At 44.5% G+C, this 19,715-nt stretch overlaps 1 protein-coding gene across 3 annotated transcripts in view; it reads right to left on the bottom strand.

Moving 5' to 3' along the window:
* fancc (FA complementation group C) overlaps window positions 1-19,715 on the bottom strand; it is a 202,852-nt gene that overhangs the window by 9,706 nt on the left and 173,431 nt on the right. For all 3 annotated transcript variants that reach the window (XM_038804799.1, XM_038804801.1, XM_038804800.1), the window contains 2 exons: window positions 15,501-15,585; window positions 3,647-3,818 (listed from right to left, as the gene is read on the bottom strand). In XM_038804799.1, the coding sequence (XP_038660727.1) occupies window positions 3,647-3,818; window positions 15,501-15,585 (257 nt within the window). The remainder of the gene's footprint in view (window positions 1-3,646; window positions 3,819-15,500; window positions 15,586-19,715) is intronic.

Below are 19,715 nucleotides of genomic sequence, written 5' to 3'. Positions count from 1 at the left end.
ACACCCCTACCTCGTATCCCGATGCAACCGGAAAGACCCCAAGCTCATGGTGTTGGTACAAACACAAGCAAACGGGGCAGCCGTACCCACGACACAAACCCAGGACCAAACCCAAACTTCTCAAACACCACAAAGAGGCACCCCACTCCACCCAGTCGCCTCTCCGCATCCAATGACACGATTATCTCGGATTCCGACCCAGCAACAGCGGCAAGCACCACATTCAACAACCACCTCACAATGGCCGACGACTTCCATCCTTTCACAAACCCGGTCTGGTCTGCCCCCACCACCTCCAGAAGGAAAGGCTTTATGCCAACCCCTTAGCTTAAAAACTTGGCATCTACATCCAACAGGGAGATCGGACGATATAACCGAGTGTTTTTCAAACGTTTTTTCCGGTGACCCATTTTTACACAATGACCGCCTCGTGCGACCCACGCCACGTTCACAATAGATTCTTCATAGTTACTTCTCCAAACATCACATTCATTGTCTGTATTTTCACTTTTGTATTATTAAATGTAAAAAAAATATAAATACAAATATATTTTTTATTGTTATTTGGAGATATAAATAACCTGTAATAAAAATCTCTGCACAGATCAGTGGGCAAGTCTTTTGATCGGAGAGCCCTGGGGTGTTTGAAATGGAAATGAGGAATTTCTTGGAAACAAGCCTGGAATTCGGGCTGATGGGGAAGGAAGGAGACTCACCATTGATCGCAAAGTCAGTCTCACTGAGAGAGCGACTGATCTCAGAAAGTGAGCAGAAAGCGGCTCCCCATTTAAAATATACATCAAACCTCTTATGCACACACAACACGACTTTAAACATAGATGTGATTGACAAGGTTAAGAGTCACTGAAACTCAACAGACATCAACAAGATTAACTGGCGCAGAAATAGAACCAGCACTGACAACGTTAATAGTAACAGATATTCAAGTATCATTGACAATGGTAACCGTGGCAGACATTAAACATGCATCCGATTCAGAATGTTAACCCTGAAGTCAGTCTCTTCGTGTGAGCTGTACTTGAGCAGATGCATTTCCCCCTAACTGGGATGGATGGAGAAACAAACCCACACCTGTCGCCCCAGAGCCGAGTTCAGAATGGGACAAACATAAATCAGCGTTGTGACAATTGACAAATTGAACGGTGGGGAGAACCCCACAGACTACACAAGAATTATCTGTGAAATCCTGTATATGGCAGTGCTCCAGCTACGAGTTACTGACTGAGGTATTTGTGGAAACATATTCCAGTCAGCAGTCACTTGGTTTTGGGTGGGAGATGCAGACCTGGGAAAAAAAAGAACGCAAAGCACTGCTGGAAACTAACTCTGCAGGAGTATTTGCCAGAAATAAATTTAAAGGTGATTGATTTTTGTCCTTTAAACTCTTTGGTTGTATGTGCAGGTGCGGACTACCTGGATTATCAGCTGCTGCACAAACGCGAGTGGCTGGTGGAGGCTGTATCAGTGGCAATGACTATAAGAGTGACCCAGGGAGGCGGAAAGTCCACGGCACCGGCCTCTACATCAGCCTCATATGGCTACATACTGCACTGTAGCCAGAATTCTCCCAGGGAGAAAAAGGGAAGCAAGGTCCGGCGATCTCGGGGATCATTTTTGCAGAACACTTGGCGACCCATTTCACATTATCCCGCGACCTACTTGCGGGTCGCAACCCCCACTTTGAAAAACACTGATATAACCCACACTCTGTGGTATCCTTCTCCTTTTTCAGGAGCAGAGAGAGGGATGGCTGCCACAATGTCTTCAGGAGAGCGCCCCTCACCAGAGTTCCTAAACATGCCCAGCAACAACGAACCCAACTGATCTGAAAACATCTTATAAATTTCCACCAGGAACCCATCCGGCCCCGGTGCGTTCCCTGCTTGCATTTGCCCCAATGCTATCTGAATCTCCTCCAAGCCCAGTAGTGCATCCAGATCTTCCCACAATTCCTCCCCCATCTTGGGAAACTCCAAACCCCCCAGGAACTCTGCCATTCCCCATTTATCCTCCGGGGCTCCGACATATACAACCTCTTGTAAAAGGCCCTAAACACTCCATTCACCTTATCCGGAGCAGAGACCAGCCTACCCTCCAAAACCCTAACCTGAATAATCTCCCTGGCCGCCTCCTGCCGCTTTAGTTGGTGAGCCAAGAGATGACTGGCCTTCTCCCCATACTCATGCACTACCCCTCTCGCTCGCCTCCCGTGGGCAGCAGGTCAAACTGCAATTGCACGTGGGCAGCACGGTAGCACAGAGAGTAGCACTGTTGCTTCACAGCTCCAGGGTCCCAGGTTCGATTCCCGCCTTTGGTCACTGTGTGGAGTCTGCACATTCTCCCTGTGTCTGTGTGGGTTTCCTCCCACAAGTCTCGAAAGGCATGCTGTTAGGTAATTTGGACATTCTGAATTCTCCCTCTGTGTAACCGAACAGGCGCCAGAATGTGGCGATTAGGGACTTTTCACAGTAACTTTATTGCAGTGTTAATGTAAGCCTACTTGTGACAACAAAGATTATTATTATTTTTTTCATGCAAGGCAAGAGCTCCTTGGTCGGGTCCGTCACATACCTACGATCCACTCCTAGAATCTCACCCACCAGATTCTGTCGCTCCTCCATCACCTCCCCATGTGCCTTATACGCTATGATCTCTCCTCTGATCACAGCCTTCGGATCCTCCCACAAAGCCGAGGGCAAGACTATCCCATTATCGTTGTGCTCTACATACTCCTGTATGGCCCTCAAAATCCTCCACAGAACTCGAAGTCCAACAGCAGCCCTGCATCTAACTGCCATCCCCTTCGATGCTCCCACTGACCTCCAACACCAGGTCCACCCAATATGGAGCACGATCTGAAATAACTCCCGCCGAGTACTCAGTTTTCTCTTCCCACCCCCCCAAGAGAAGAGTACGACTCATGGGTGTCCAGATCGGTTACTGTTGCCAGTACTGTTTTATAAATGAAACATTGTCCCAATTCAGGGTGTGCACATTCACTAGGACTACAACATACCCTCTAGTGTACCGTCCCCCCTAATCAGCTATGACCCTCGCCGCCCAGAACTGGATCCTCTTATTAATCAAGATAACTCACAAATGGGTCTCTTGTAAAACCCCTCGCCCTCTTTACTGGTTCCCCCAGGCCTCATACGTTCCGTTCCAGGTGACTAACCTTGCTGGGGGCTTCTCGCCTCTCTGCCCCCTCCTCTACCCCACCCCCCCACACACCCTTGAGTCACCATGATGAGTCCTACCTTCACCATCAGTTCCTCGGCCCCAGGCCCACCTAAGATGGCAACTCCTCACTCAACGGATGAGACAAAGAAAATCCCCTGGTCATTGAAAGCTCCCTATCCCCCCTACCCCTCCTCCCTCATCCTCAAGCTGGTAGACTGCCTGTCGTCTCAACTAACTCTCTCCCCTTGCCAAACAAACATTTCAGACTCATCTAGCCTCTCAAGAAGTATTTTAACAGGTATCTATGCAAGACTTATGAATCTGTGATTGATAGAAGCTGCAACTATTCTTCTATGTCCCTGAGACAGTGCAAGGAGATATGAAAAAGAAAACAAAAGATACTAGAAATTATTGATTAAATCTATTGCTGGTGATGGAAACTCACCTGTGAGTGATTCTCTTTTTGGTTTTCCATATGTGGCTCATAGTAGAACATCAAAAGCCAAAGCAGCATCTCTGAGATATCGTCTGCCATCATCAATTGCTGCAAGGCAACATTTACCCAGTCTCCAAAATGTGCCAGTAAAAACCAATTCTCAAATAGATTTACAGAGGTTCTGCAACACAAATCAGCAAAATTGAAAGCTAGCATCAAAATAAACAACTAAAATCTGCAACGTATTCCAATCTTTTCCCAAAGTTAAGCGAAATATTATACTCTACCCCACCCAAGAATTTTTTTTGTGTGTAATATTTCATGTGTAACTTTCATCAGCGTATTTGTAGCTATTAAATGTGCCGGACAGCTGCGTTCATCTGGCGTTACTGTTATCACCACATCGGAATCTTGCAGGTCACTATTAATTCTATTAATTCCTTTGAAACATACAATGTTGTAAAGAGCTGTTTGCCTAGAACAGCTTGATAATAACTTGTTATATAAATTTCCACAAGAAAGAGCAGCACGGTAGCATTGTGGACAGCACAATTGCTTCACAGCTCCAGGGTCCCAGGTTCGATTCCGGCTTGGGTCACTGTCTGTGCGGAGTCTGCACATCTTCCCCGTGTGCGCTTGAGTTTCCTCCAGGTGCTCCGGTTTCCTCCCACAGTCCAAAGATGCGCAGGTTAGGTGGATTGGCCATGATAAAATTGCCATGAGTGTCCAAAATTGCCCTTAGTGTTGGGTGGGGTTACTGGGTTATGGGGATAGGGTGGAGGTCTTGACCTTGGGTAGGGTGCTCTTTCCATGAGCCGGTGCAGACTTGATGGGCCAAATGGCCTCCTTCTGCACTGTAAATTCTATGAAAATGCTGTATAACTGTATAGCTGAACACCTATTGGAGTGTACAGGGACTGTTGCTTGAGGCAGTTTAGGAGATTAGATTAAAAGATATGACTGTAGATAAGCAATGGCAAACATATAAAAAAATAATTCTCAACGAATATACATTTTTCTGAGGAATAAAAACTCCGCTGGTAAAGTGTTACACTATTACCAACCAGAAATAGTGTTAGATTAAAAGAAGCAGCTTCACCAGAAAGATTAGCAAATTGAAGATTTAAAGGTTTTAAAAGACATTGAAATTGAGAGAGAATAGAATATGGGGCTCAGCTAGCAAGAAATATAAAAATTGACTAAGAGCTTTTTAGGACTTGGTTTCACTGGCTATAAGGAATAAGAAATGGCAGAGACATTAACAAATATTTTGAGTCTATCTTCATGGAACATACTGGAAATTGTGCAGAAATAAGGGTCTTATGAGAGTGAGGTAAAGAAGTATAGAATCATAGAATTTACAGTGCTGGAGGAGACCATTCAGCCCATCGAATCTGTACCGAGCTTGGAAAGAGCACCCTACTTAAGCCCATGCCTCCACCCTATCCCCGTAACTCAGTCATCCCACCGGACCTTTGTGACACTAAGGGGTAATTTAGTATGGTCAATCCACCTAACCTGCACATCTTTAAACTGTGGGAGGAAACTGGAGCACCCGGAGGAAACCCACGCAGACAAGTGCAAACACCACACAGGCAGTAACCCAAGGTTGGTATTGAACCCGGGTCCCTGGAGCTGTGCGGCAGCAGTAATGGAAAAAAATAAAGCGTCTAAAACCTGACAAATCCCCGAAACCTAATGCTCTACACCCTAGAATTTTAAAAGAAGTGGCATCAGAGAGAGAGAGGATGTATTGGTTTTGATCTTCCAGAATTTCCAATTTCTTGCAAGGTAGAAAACGTAACCCAAGAATGTTCAAGAAATCTGTAAAGAGATACAGTTTTGATGGAATTTAAAAGAATGGGGAATTTAAAAGAATAATCTAATTGAAACATATAAGATTCTGAGAGGCTGATTTGCCCTGGCTGAATAGTTCAGATATAGGGTTAGTCCCAGGATAAGTGGTCGGCTATTTAAGCCCGAGATCTGAAGAACATTCAGCACTGAGAGGACTGGGAATCTTTGTAACTCTCAATGCCAGTGAGCTGTGGGATGCCCAATCATCATTTATTCAAGAATGGAATTAATAGATTGTTTAGCACTGAGGTGACAGGGTGGGAAAAATGGAGTTGGAGTGGAAGTTCAACCAAGATCTTCCTGAATGGCTTGAGAAGTCGAGTTGCCTATCCCTTCAATGCTCCATTCCTTATATTTCTATCAGATCTTCAGAAAGAATATTTGCTAAAGTTGAGTAAAAGCTTTAACCTCCTCAGTGAATCCCACAGTTGAACAGCATGCCACAATACACCACTTGTGCTCATATGAAGAATGGCCTTTCAAACAAAGCACTGGGAGGAACAGGTTGGATAAACATTTTGCGCTGCTTATTTCTCTTTGCTGATAGATTCTCTTTCAAGCACGCTAACTGATCCAAACTTGAATGCAGTCCATTTTTTGGCATCTTGGTTTGATATGAATTTGTGGAATCCATAATAAACTGTTTCTTAGTGAATGACGTGGGTCTGCAGAGACAGAATGATGGATGCAGCCAAAACAAAAATATGCTTTCTGTAAACTACAGTAACCACCAAAGGGCAGGTGGGAACATAAGGGGCAGGATTCACCGCAATCGGCAAATTGGCCCGGGGCCAAGAATGGCGCAAACCACTCCGGCATCAGGCCAACCAGAAGTGGCGGAATTCTCCACACTTCCGGAGGCTAGGCAAGCGCCGGAGGGGTTGGCGTCGCGTCAACCGGCGCCGAAGGGACTGCGCAAGTTAGCATATGCGCAGAATCGCCGGCGTGGTTTAGCACATGCGCAGACCGGCCGGTGTATTCTGGCACATGCACAGGGGGGTGTCTTCACCGTGCCGGCCATGGCGGAGCCCTACAGGGGCCGGCGTGGAAGGAACGAGTGCCCCCACGGGACAGGCCCGCCCACAGATCAGTGGGCCCCAATCGCGGGCCAGGCCCTCTCCCCCGGCGCAGGATAACCTGTGCCCCCCCCCTTTCCCCCTCGAGGACCGCACCAGCCGGCCTACCAGCCAGGTTCCGCCGTGTGGGACCATATCCAATCCATGCCGGTGGGACTGGCCGGAAACCGACGGCCGCTTGGCCCATTGGGACCCGGAGAATTGCCAGGGGGGCCGCTGCCAACGGCCCCCACGACGTGGCGTGATCCCCGACCCCGCCCGAAAATCGGCGCTGGAGAATACGGCAGCCGGCGTCGGAGCGGGAATCGCGCCCCCCCCCCCCCCCCCCCCCCTCCGGGAGTCACTGACCCGGCGGGGGTCGGAGAGTCCCGCCTATGGTATGCAAACGAAAGGTTGACAATACTTGTTTTCTATTGGTCCACTTACCCTGTTTTCTAGTGGCTAGAAATGGTGTACTTTCATTGGTTTAAAATGAAAATTTAACTGTGATATTATTGGTGTGTTTACATGTAAATTAAGGAATTGGACTGTTACTGTAAACCAGGGGTGTCAAACTCAAATACACCGTAGGCCAAAATTTAAAAATCGGGACAAGTCGACTGGTTCAATGTTTTTTTGCAAAACTTATTGAAATGAACTTATTGAACCTGGAACTAATAAAGCTTAGGTTATTGCCTATAAAAACAACATTAAATATTAAATAAATAAAGAAATTAGTTGCATTTATTTCTTATTGCTTTATCTGGAGCTTTTCCAGAGTAATTTCTAATGAAAACATTTTTCCACAGGCCAACACTTTGTGATTCACACTATACCTGAATAAACTCGGCATCAGCCATATCATACGCCATAGGCGCTTCAATTGCTGGGGCCAGCTTTAATAGTAATTAGATATTATTAGGGCAGCACAGTGGCCTAGTGGTTAGCACAACCGCCTCACGGCGCTGAGGTCCCAGGTTTGATCCCGGCTCTGGGTCACTGTCCGTGTGGAGTTTGCACGTTCTCCCCGTGTCTGCGTGGGTTTCGCCCCCACAACCCAAAAATGTGCAGAGTAGGTGGATTGGCCACGCTAAATTGCCCCTTAATTGGAAAAAATAATTGGCTAATCTAAACTTTAAAAAAAGTAATTAGATATTATCTCGCGGGCCAAAGATAATTATCCGGCCCTCGGGCCTTGAGTTTGACATATATGCTGTAAACCTATTGGTTGAAAATATTATAAGTATCATTGTTTCGCTGGATTCGGCAGAACATTGCACTGAATCCCACGGTGTTGTTCTCCTTGTGCACAAGCCAATAAAGTTTGATCAAAGAGGACTCGCCGTGCCTACTTGTTAATTTCTACAGCATGACCAAATCAAATTAGTCTTCGATTTTCTGGTGCACTAAATGCCCATCTTTGGAAAAAGCTGATGCTGTGAGTGGCATTACATAAAATACAGGTCCTTTTGAATTAAAATGGAACACCAAGTAAGTCAAGAGGAGAAGCCCAAGATACAAAAACAGAGGGAAGGGTCTCATTTTGTTAGCTGAGGGTACCGCTAGATGCCTACATGAGCTTGGATGCAGATCTTCTGGATCACGTTGAGGAGGACCAAAGAGTGATCAAAGGAGGGTAGAATTGTGGCGTACAAGATATCCGAGTTCCAGAAGTTATCCTTCCGAATTGAAAACATCTGTGCATGCAATTAATCCCTGGTGTGTGATTGGTGCACAGTTGTGGTGCGGATCTTTGGTTACAAGTTAATTTCTTCAGGAAGAGGAGGAAAAGGACACCCATCACTTGGGCTCCTGGAGAGAAATTAAACCTCACAATGAACATGTCTCACGCCAAAGCCCCCATGAGAATTTGGTTTAAACATTTTAGCAACAAGCAAGTCTGATATGTAGCACTGAACAAACGGCCTAAGATATTAAGATGGTAGGCATATTGCAAGATATCCTGCATAAATTCCACCATGCTGAAGACATGTTCACTAAAAGGTTGATGAGGAAAATAAGTCTTGGAAGCACATTTACTGGAATATATCACATGAAGACCAGGCAAATAGATGTATTCAGGGTTCAGTGCCCATCTATGGTTGCACAGGGGATTTCTCAGAGATGCTCCTGCTTTACTGCCATAACTGCTGGAGATGAGGCAACAATTCAGGACCAGATCTAAAATAATACCAAGCCATAAAATCTCCCTGCAGGAATTTCTCAGTAGTTTGTTTTGGAGATTTTTGAACATGATGGGTTTTTGCATGTATTATAGACTCTTGGATGATATATTAAAAAAAACATATATCACAAATCAAAGAATGCTATAGCACAGAAAATCATTCAGGACACCACATCTCTTGGACTATCTCCCATTTTCCTGTGCATTTCCCATACTCTTAATTCATATTTATTTTCCATACAATGGAGTAGCAAGCTACCACAGCGGTTAGCACCGTTGCCTCACAGCACCAGGCACCCTGGTTCAATCCTGGCTTTGGGTGATGTCTTTGTAGAGTATGCACTTTCCTTCAGGTGCCGTGGTTTCCTTCCATAGTCAAAGATATGCAGTTTAGGTGGATTGGCCATGATAAATTGCACGTTAGTGTCTAAAGATGTGCAGATTATTTGAGGCTACAGGGATAGGGTAAGGGAATTGGTCCTTGGTAGGGTGCTTTTTCACAGGGTCGTTGCAGACTCAAAGGGCCAAATAGCCTCCTTCTGCACCGTAGGAATTCTATGATACCTAGTTCTATTTTAAAATTGTCTGCCAATTAAGAGGGGAAAAATTGGCAATTTTCTATTAATTACTGAAACAGTATATTTTTTAGATTCATAATAACCCTATATTTAAGGGTATAAAATTAGTTACATCACTGTATATTTCCATCGGAGTGCACAAGTTGAAATTTTTACGAACACGTGGCCACATCATGGACCACAAAATTCCCTGGAGCTCCCAATGTGTATGAGCTAAGCACATTCAAATAAACCATGGATTCTAAAAAATGTTTCTTCATAAAAAAGGAGAGGGGATAGGGAAGAAACATAGCTGATTTAGCTGGTCGTCCATCCCAGCCTACTGACTGATCTCATTGCAGTGAACACAAGAAAACTGGGTGGATAGGAATACGCTGTTATGAGGGAGCCCACCCAATTCTTTGTTAGTTTAATCAGCTTGTGGAAAAGATGGCATGGAGAAAAACATGCCCAATTGTTTCTGTGCTGTCAGTTAATTATATTCTTCAGTGGGCAACTTTCCATCAGGAATAAAACTACTGAAATGGAAGTTCCTTACTACAAAATAATGGGTTACAAATTTCTATTAATATAAAAGGATTAGATTAACAAATGTATTTTTACAGTAACATGTACCTGTATGAGTCAAACAGAACGGATCAACATTTTTCCTGACGACAGCCATTTAAGCCTAACTAAATAACAGTTTCACCAAGACAACAGTCTACAGTTGACACTATAAACAAAGCTTATTTGGTGTCACAGGTTGCATTCACTTGAAATGCAAGATCAGAAAATGTTCCTGAGCAATTTGTTAATGTGAAAGAGCGACTGTAGCATTGAACTAAAATGCAACAAAATTCCAGAGGTGGTTTCAAAAACTGATGCATAGATGCCCTGTCCCCGCTAAAACAGTGCTCATATACAATGAGATAGGCAAGTTGTACTCCTGCCTGCGAGTTAACATGAGGGGAAGGCTGGTGGGAGGAGGTTTGGGTTCATGTTTTATTTGAATGTAAAACTTGAGGAGTTTTGATTGGAGAGCAGAATTCATAAAATAAAGATTTTGTGAATGATCTTTTAGCATTCTACTCGGAGTTTATACTTGTGCTGAGGCTGGAACACTCTGGTGTTCAGCTCCCACCAGTCTGGGGTCAGGTTAAATATTATGTTTATGACTCTAACAGAGACCTGGAGTGAAATTCCCCGACCCCCAGCAGGGTCAGAGAATCGCCCGGGGCCGCCGAAAATCCCGCCCCCGCCGTGGCAGAAATTCTCCGCCACCCGGGAATTGGCGGGCGCGGGAAACGCGCCGCACCGAGCGGCGAGCCCCCTGCGGCGATTCTCCGGCCCGAAGTCCCGCCGCTGGGAGGCCTCTCCCTCCGCCGAGGTTTGAACCACCTCTGGTGGCGGCAGGATCGGCGGCGCGAGCGGGCCCCCGGGGTCCTGGGGGGGGCGCGGGGCGATCGGACCCCAGGGGGTGGCCCCATGGTGGCCAGGCCCGCGATCGGGGCCCACCGATCGGCGGGCGGGCCAGTGCCGTGGGGGCACTCTTTCCCTTCCGCCGCTGCCACGGCCTCCACCATGGCGGACGCGGAAGAGAATCCCCCAGCGCGCATGCGCCGGTGGTGACGTCAGCGGCACCGGCGAAGGCCTTTCGGCCAGCCCCGGCGCCAGACGTCAAAGGCCACTGGTGCCGGTTTTGGCACCAGTCGGCGTGGTGCCAACCGCTCCAGCGCGGGCCTAGCCCCTCAATGTGAGGGCTTGGCCCCCAAAGGTGCGGAGAATTCCGCACCTTTGGGGAGGCCCGACGCCGGAGTGGTTGGCGCCACTCCGCTACGCCGGGACACCCCGCCCCGCTGGGTAGGGGAGAATCCCGCCCCAGAGCAGAGGTTGCTTTCTTTCCATCAACAGGGAAAGAGAATTATAAGCAGGAGTTATTTTACAAATATCAGTTTTTGCTTTGTAACACTATAAAATTGCAGCTTATTTAAATGTCCAATTTATGTTGAACCAAAAATCTGTAATTATAAATATTATAACTCCGTTTAAGCTATAATGGCTAATTCAAGATTCTTATCAGTTGTAAGTTTGTGTTCAAGATCATCAATAATTGAAAAACATTCCAGATGGATCCTTCAGCTCTTTGCCTTTTCTGGACTCCATTAATGCTCAGATTTCACCGAGCTCCCAGGAGTCATGAGTTGTAGATTCTGGACACGATTTAATGGAAAGGAAACAGACTCGTTTTGGACGGGTTTAGCTGGATGTTTCCCAGTACTTGCAGCACTGAGAACGACCCGCTATTAAACAGGACTCTGCTTCTTTTCCGGGCCTCAGCGAGGAAAGCCCTGCCAAAGCTGAGCTTAAGCTAATTTCCTGGACGAGCAAGCTCAGCTTGCCAGTGCAGGGCGAGATAGCACCCTGATCTCTGAACCCTACACCGTAGCCCGCCCCACACTGCACATCAGAAAGGCAGGGCACCCCCGGGCCTGATCCCCAGCAAGACACCTGGGAAAGACACCACCTAGGCACCCTGACACTCCCAGCCTGGAACCCTGGCAGTGCCTGTTTGTGCCACCTGGGTATCCTGGCATTTCCAGCATGGCACTGCCAGGGTGCCCAGGTGGCAGTGCCAGGCTGGCATGTCACAGTTCCTGGGTGGCAATGGGAGTTCCAGGGTACCACCCTGCCCACAGCCCGACCACCCACGGGCCCCCGATCGTCTGGGAATATCCCCAAGTGCCGGTATGCCTAGTCCACGTTTATGGAAACCAGTGCTGGACAGCACCCACTCGGGGTCTCCGTGTGAGGCCATTAGATCCCATGCCTTGGGTAACTCTGGCGCAAACATATTCAAGTGAGCCTGTCTGTTCATTTGAATATGCATATCTGGATTGCACCCATTGAGATCTCACGTTTACAGGCCTCGTTGCATCCGGAATTGGGCATGACGAGGCTTAATAGATTGAAAAAAAAGGCTTACAAGGAAGTGAAGATTGATGGTAATAATAATAATACTTATTGTCACAAGTAGGCTTCAATGAAGTTACTGTGAAAAGCCCCTAGTCGCCACATTCCAGCGCCTGATCGGGGTGGCCGGTACGGGAATTGAACCCGCGCTGCTGGTCTTGTTCTGCATTACAAGCCAGCTGTTTAGACCATGGTGCTAAACCAGCCCCTGTCTATAGGCCAGAAGCCAGCAAAAGATGATTAAAAATATAACCAACAGAAAAATTAGAGTGTGAGAGAAAACTGGCGAGAAATATAAAAACAGACAGTAAAGGCTTTTATAAATATATAACAAGGAAAAGGAAGGAATTGTGGTCTGCATTCTGGGATCTTAAATGAGGTGGTGGCAGAGATATTGGATGCAGTGAGTTGTAATCTTGCAACATGATCTACATTCTGGATTGAAAAACCTCAAAAGTAACAGTCCTATTCAAAAAAGGAGACAGAAATCAGGAAACTCTGCCAGTTAGCCTATCATTCACCTTTGGGAAAATGCTGGAATCCATTATTAAGGACATTAGCAGGACATTTAGAAAATCATAATACAATTATGTAGAGTCAATATAGCTTTCTGAAAAGGAAACCGTGTTTGACAAATTTATTAGAATTCTTTGAGGATGTAACAAACAGGGTGGGTAAAGGGGAACCACCAGATGTGGTGTATTTGGATTTCCATAAAGCATTCTGCAAGGTTACAACACAAGATAAGAACTCATGGTGGTGGGGGTGATACATTAGCACGAATAGAGGATTGGCTAACAGAAAACAGAGAGTAGGGTTAAATGGGTCATTTTCAATTTAACTAATTGTAACTACTAGAGTGCCACAGGGATCAATGCTTGGGCCTCAATCATTTACGATTTGTATTAATGACTTGGAAGAAAGGACCAATTGCATTGCAGCCAAATTTGCTGACAATACAAATTAGGTAGGAAAGCATGTTGTGAGGATTCAGAGTATGCAAAGTGATATAGAGATAGGTTAAGTGAGTGTGTAACATTTTGTCAAGTGGAGTACAATGTGAGGTTGTCCACTTTGAAGGGAATAATGGAATAGCAGAATATATGATTTAAATGGAGAGAGATTGCAGAACGCTATGGTATATCACAAAAAATACAATGATCAACAGCAAAAAATTAGGAAGGCAAATGGCATGTTGGCCTTTATTGCAAGAAGAGTGGAGCATTAAAGATGGGAAGTCTTGCTACAACTGTTTACAGTAAGAAGTCTTACAACACCAGGTTAAAGTCCAACAGGTTTGTTTTGAATCACTAGCTTTCGGAGCACAGCTCCTTCCTCAGGTGAATGAAGAGGTGGGTTTCAGAAACATATGTATAGACAGAGTCAAAGATGCAATATGATTAACCTGGTGCTGTAAGACTTCTTACTGTGCTCACCCCAGTCCAACGCCGGCATCTCCACATCACAACTGTTTAGGGCATTGTTGAAACCACACCTAGAGTTTGTGGGCAGTTTTGGTCTTGAAACGCAAGGAGGGATATACTTGCATTGAAAGTGGTTCAGAGATGGTTCACCAAGCTGATTCCTGAAATGAAGTTGCTGTCTAAGAAGGAAAGGTTGAGCAGGTTGGTCCTATACTCCCTAGAGTTTAGCACAATGAGAGGTGATCTTATTGAAACATAGAGGTAACTTGATAGTGTAGATGCTGATCGGATGTTTCCCCTCATGTGGTAATCTAGATCTGGGGACGCAGTTTAAAAATAAGGGGGCCTTTCATTTAAGACATAGGTGAGGAGGAAGTTCTTCTCTCAAAGCATTTAATCTTTAGAATTCTTTTTCACAGACAATGGAGGCTGGGTCATTGAATATATTCAAGGCTGAGTTAGAGATCTTTGATCAATAATGGAGTTACAGGCTTATGGAGGGCAAGCAAGAAAGTGAAGCTAAGATTAGCTGTGACCTTACTGAATGGCACAGCAGGCTTGAGGAGCCAAACGGCTTACTCCTGCATCTACTTCTTATTTCCTTATGTCTCCATCCGCAATGCATTACAAGATCACTAGGCAATAACATTGTCTAACTGTGAAAATATTCATTATTTTAAGTTGGATTCCTCCACGGCTCATCAGTAAGTTGTCGAGAGTGCTACTCAACAACTTACTGATGAGCCGTGGAGGAATATATATTCATATATAATTATGAATACATACTGGGAATGCACAAGAGGCCAAAATTAGAGGAGCATAGCTATCTTGGAGCTTCGGGTTTGGAAGAGATTACAGAGATAGGAAGCGGCATCGCATGCAAGGGAGTTGAATACAAGAATGAGAGTTCTAAACTCAAGACATTGCTTAACTGGGAGCCAATGTAGGCCAGAAAGCACAAGAGAGATAGAGAAATGGGACTTGCTGCGAGTAAGACGCTCAGAGTTTTCAGTGACCTCAAGTTTACAGGAGGGAGTGTGTGGGAGACCAGCTAGGAGTGTGTTGGAATAGTGAAGTCTAGAGGTAACAAAGGTAAGGATGAAGGTTTCAGCAGCAGATGAGCGGAGATACGGGCAAAGTTATGCGGGCAGAAATAGGCAGTCTTAGAGTTGCATGAATTGGAGATTGAAAGCTCATCTCAAGCAGAAGATGAAAACACAATTTTAATTCTGAATTCTGTATTATCATTTTGGTACCATCCAAAGACCTCACAATTAACCAATGCTAGTAATGAAGTCGCACATAACAACCATAATTCTAAGTCTTCATAAAACCATCTAATTAAAAATTATAAATGCTTAGCGAGAAGTTTGTTACCATGAGTATTGTAGGATTATACAAAAGGTATTTGCAACTTCACAGCTTTATTAATAGAATACCGGGCTCTGACTGAAGAAGACTGAATCATGCAGTTAGAAGGATCAAAATTTATGTGATAACATTTCTCAGCAATTTTCAATGAAAAGGGAGTAAGAATGAAAAATGTTTACATTAAGGTCTCAAATCACAGCCTGGAGTAGTTCACATATCAAAGGGGATGCATAAGATTAAGGAACTGTCTTCTTAATGTAATAAACACAGCCTTTAACCATCAGAGTATTATTATAACACAGGTAACAGTTGACACAGGACAAATGTTCAGAGAGAACAAAGGTCTCTTGTGCAAACTTGAGGATAGAAAAAAGACCTTTTGTGAAAATGTTTCAAGTTCTCATTTGCTGAAAATAATTTATAGCAAAGCAAAAAGCTTACCGGGTGACTTCTTCATCTTCTACAATCTCCTTCAAAATTTGAATAATGCTCATTAGGTGCTGGGACCAGGCAGCTGATGGCATCTCTGTAGAATTTTTTTTTTAAAATGGTTATTAGAAGCAACACAAAAAAATATGGATGAATGCAACTTTTTAGCTTTCATTAATAATTTGGATTTCGACGGAACCTATAAATAGAATATCCCAAAATGCTTTAGGGAGAAAGAGATGGGAGGACTGAACAGGGAAAAGAAGTTCGACAATAGTACAGAAAGCACAATTGAAGAGGGCATTTTTTGATGGAAGATTTTACAGGGCTAGATTTTGCAAGAGGTTTCCAAGAAAGACAAAATAACTGCAACACCTTCAATGGCAGAGTCAGGGAAATGTAGAGTGTGTATTCAGACAATTTTACAGCATCTTTAATGTTGTCAAATGTCTCAGGATGCTGCACAGGAGCATTATCAAACACATTTCAACGGAGAAACACATAAGGAGATACAGTCAGGTGACCAAAAGCCAGGTACCTTAAGGAGGGAGAGACAGGTAGAAATAATATATAGTATCATTACTCAGCCTCTATGGCCAAATCCTCCTGCTCTAGGGTCATAGCAGCGTCAATGCGGTCAGGAACGCACGTACAGTAAATATCGTTTGCATATTAATACAGGCCTCACCCGGTATTCTCCGGGGTCTCCACGATTCTCCGTCTCCGATGGGTCAAGTTCCCAACGGCACAGTTCACTTGTGCTTTTAAAAATCATGAAACCAGCGTCATGGTTGCTGAGGAAGTGAAGGGGGTTACGGAAAGTGTCCCAACATCACCATAGTTTGCTGACAATTGTGCAGTTAGCCGGGGGAATACTTCTGCCAGGGCCGGTGGGGGAGGTTAGCGTGGGGTGGGCAGTGGGGTTGGGGTGCACAGTCACGGAACACCATCACCGACCCAGAAAGGCAGCCATGCAGCTGTGTATGCCACTGGCTGCCCAGTGTGAACTTAGGGCCATGGGTCATATAGCTGTCCCCCCAGGCCACCCCCCTAGTTGCCCTCTGGTCCCAGATGATCCATCAGTTGTATGGGTGTGCTCCAGTACAAAGAGTGCCATCTTGTTGGCTGCGATGAGTGTGTGTGAGGATTGTAATGTGTATGTGTGGCTGCAGCTTGTCAGCCTCCCAAGTGTCAATCACAGACTCGCCGAATCTGTCTATACATCTTTGCAACTTCTGTCTCCCCCCAACAGCTTAACTTTCCACCTAGCTAAGTATTATCAGCAAACATTATCTCTATCTCATCATCTAAGTAATTAATATAGCTTGTAAATAATTGACTCTCTGGCACTGATTCTTACAGCACTTCACTATTTACTGCTTGCCAATTTGAGAAAATTGCATTTATGCCCACTCTATCCTATCCATTAAACAATCCTCTATCCATGCTAATATATTACCACCAACTCCATGATCCCTTATCTTGACCATTAGCCTTTTATGTGGCATTTTATCAAATGCCTTTTGGAAATCCAGATATACTACATCTGCTGGCTCCCCTTTATCTACACTGCTAGTTACATCCACAAACACCCAAATAAATTTGTCAAACATGATTTTCATAGTAAAACAGTGTTGACTTTCTAATCATACTATGCTTTCCTAAGTGTATTGTTAAGAACTCCTTAATAATAGATTCCAGTATTTTCCCAATGTTGATGTTTGGCTAACTGGCTTGTTTTTTCTTACCCTCCTTTCCTGAAAAGCAATGTAACATTTGCCAAGTTCCAATCTGATAGGACTGTCTCTAAATCCAAGGAATGTTGGGAAATCATAGATAGCGCATTCATTATCTGTAGCTACATTTAGGACCCAAAGATGTCGGCCATCAGATCCCAGGGATGTCAGATTTTAGTCTCTTAAGTTTCTCCAATACCTTTTCTCTGCTAGTATTAATATTCTTAATTTGAAAAATGAAATGAAATGAAAATCGCTTATTGTCACAAGTAGACTTTGAATGAAGTTACTGTGAAAAGCCCCTAGTCGCCACATTCCGGCGCCTGTTCGGGGAGGCTGTTACGGGAATCGAACTGTGCTGCTGGCCTGCCTTGGTCTGCTTTCAAAGCCAGCGATTTAGCCCTGTGCTAAACAGCCCCTTTTCCTCACATTCTTAATTTCCTCACTCCTTTTAGCCCCTGGGTTATCGTCTATTTCTGGCACAAAACGTGCGTCTTCTATTGTGAAGACAGGCACAAAGTATTTGTTCAAAGCCTCTGCCATATCCTCATTCACCATGATAATTTCTCCCTCCTCTGCTTCTGAGGAACCAATATTTACTTCAGCTACTCTCTTCTTTTTTATATACATATACAAGCTCTTGCAATCTGTTTTCATATTTCTGGCTAGTGTTTTTCTTATATTCTATTTTTTTAATCAAGTATTTATTTGGTGGCTCTTTGCTGATTTCCAAAACAGTCTCAGCCCTCAGTCTTCATACTTTTTTTGCAACACTGTAAGCCTGTTCTTTTATTCTAATACGAGTGACCCACAGATACGCTGTTCTTGCATTGATTTTGAATAGAATGCATTTTTGTTGAATATTTTGAAGTGTTTCTTTAAATGTTTCCCGCTGTTCATTTATCTCCATACCGTTTAATTTATTTACCCAATTAACCATAGCCACTTCTGATCACATGCCTATTTACTGCAATTGTCTTTGATAAGTTTAAGATTTCTGCTTGTCATTGGAGTATGTTAGGGGCTGGTTTAGCTCACCAGGCTAAATCGCTGGCTTTTGAAGCAGGCCAACAGCACAGTTTGATTCCCGTACCAGCCTCCCCGGATAGGCGCCGGAATGTGGCGACTAGGGGCTTTTCACAGTAACTTCATTGAGGTCTACTCGTAACAATAAGCGATTTTCATTTATTTCATGTCACTTTCAAACGTATCATGGAATTCAATGGTATTATGATCATTATTTCCCAGGGGCTCTTTTACTAATTACTAATTTGACATTACTAATTAATCCTGCCTCATTACACAATACTAGATCTCAGCCAGCTTTATCCCTAGTCCATTCCAACTGCCACAAAAACATACTGCAAAACTCATCTTCTAAACCCTTCTTGCCAATTTCATTGTTTCAGTCTATATAAAAATTGAAGGCCCCCACTATTATTAGAATGCCTTTGTTACAAACTCCAATCATTGGATGTTTAATGCTCTGTTCAACAGTGTAACTACTATTGAGGACCTATAAAAAGCTCCCACCGTGTTTTCTAATTCTTGCTATTTCTCATTTCCACTTATAGCGATCCTACTTCATGATCTTCTGAGGCCATATCCTTTTTTGCTTAATGACCTTTCTCACTTAATGTCATCCTTTACTGCCAGGACTACCTTTCCTTCTTTGCCATTCTGTCTTTCTGAACTGTTGTGTACCTTGCAATATTTATTACCCAACCTTGATCACTTTGTAACAATAGCCAGAAATTTCCAGCTCCACTGTGGGTGGGAACCCCCACAGCAGACGGTGAGCCCTTCAAACGTTCCCTGACTTTGGTGCGGCTGAAAGAGCCTGCCCGGCAAGAGGGGTCGGAACAATGGTAATTAGATCTAATTATTTACCTCTTTTGGTACCACTAGGTCATCTATGTTATTGTAGGGCAGCATGGTGGCGCAGTGCTTAGCCCTGCTGTCTTACGGTGCCGAGGTCCCAGGTTCGATCCCGGCTCTGGGTCACTGTCCCATGTGAACTTTGCACATTCTCCCCGTGTTTGCATGTGTTTCACCCCCATAACCCAAAGATGTGCATGGTAGGTGGATTGGCCAGGCTAAATTGCCCTTTAATTGGAAAAAGATGGGTACTCTAAATTGGGTACCCAGGGGCTGGTTTAGCTCACCAGGCTAAATCGCTGGCTTTTAAAGCAGACCAAGCCGGCCAGCAGCACGGTTCGATTCCCATACCAGCCTCCCCGGACAGGCACCGGAACGTGGCGACTAGGGGCTTTTCACAGTAACTTCATTGAAGCCTACTCGTGACAATAAGCGATTTTCATTCATTTTTCATTTCATTTCATTTCATTTCTCATTTCATTTCATTTAAAAAACAAAAATCTTAATAATAACCTTTTATTGTCACAAGTATGAAGTTACTGTGAAAAGTAGCTTAGCTAGAAAGGTTTTGCCTGTGAACAGAACAGCAGTTTCTGAAAAGGCTGGTAGATTA

Source organism: Scyliorhinus canicula, chromosome 8 (genome assembly GCF_902713615.1).
Source record: "Scyliorhinus canicula chromosome 8, sScyCan1.1, whole genome shotgun sequence".
Lineage (NCBI taxonomy): Eukaryota > Metazoa > Chordata > Chondrichthyes > Carcharhiniformes > Scyliorhinidae > Scyliorhinus > Scyliorhinus canicula.
This window is presented reverse-complemented; position numbering and strand designations above follow the sequence as displayed.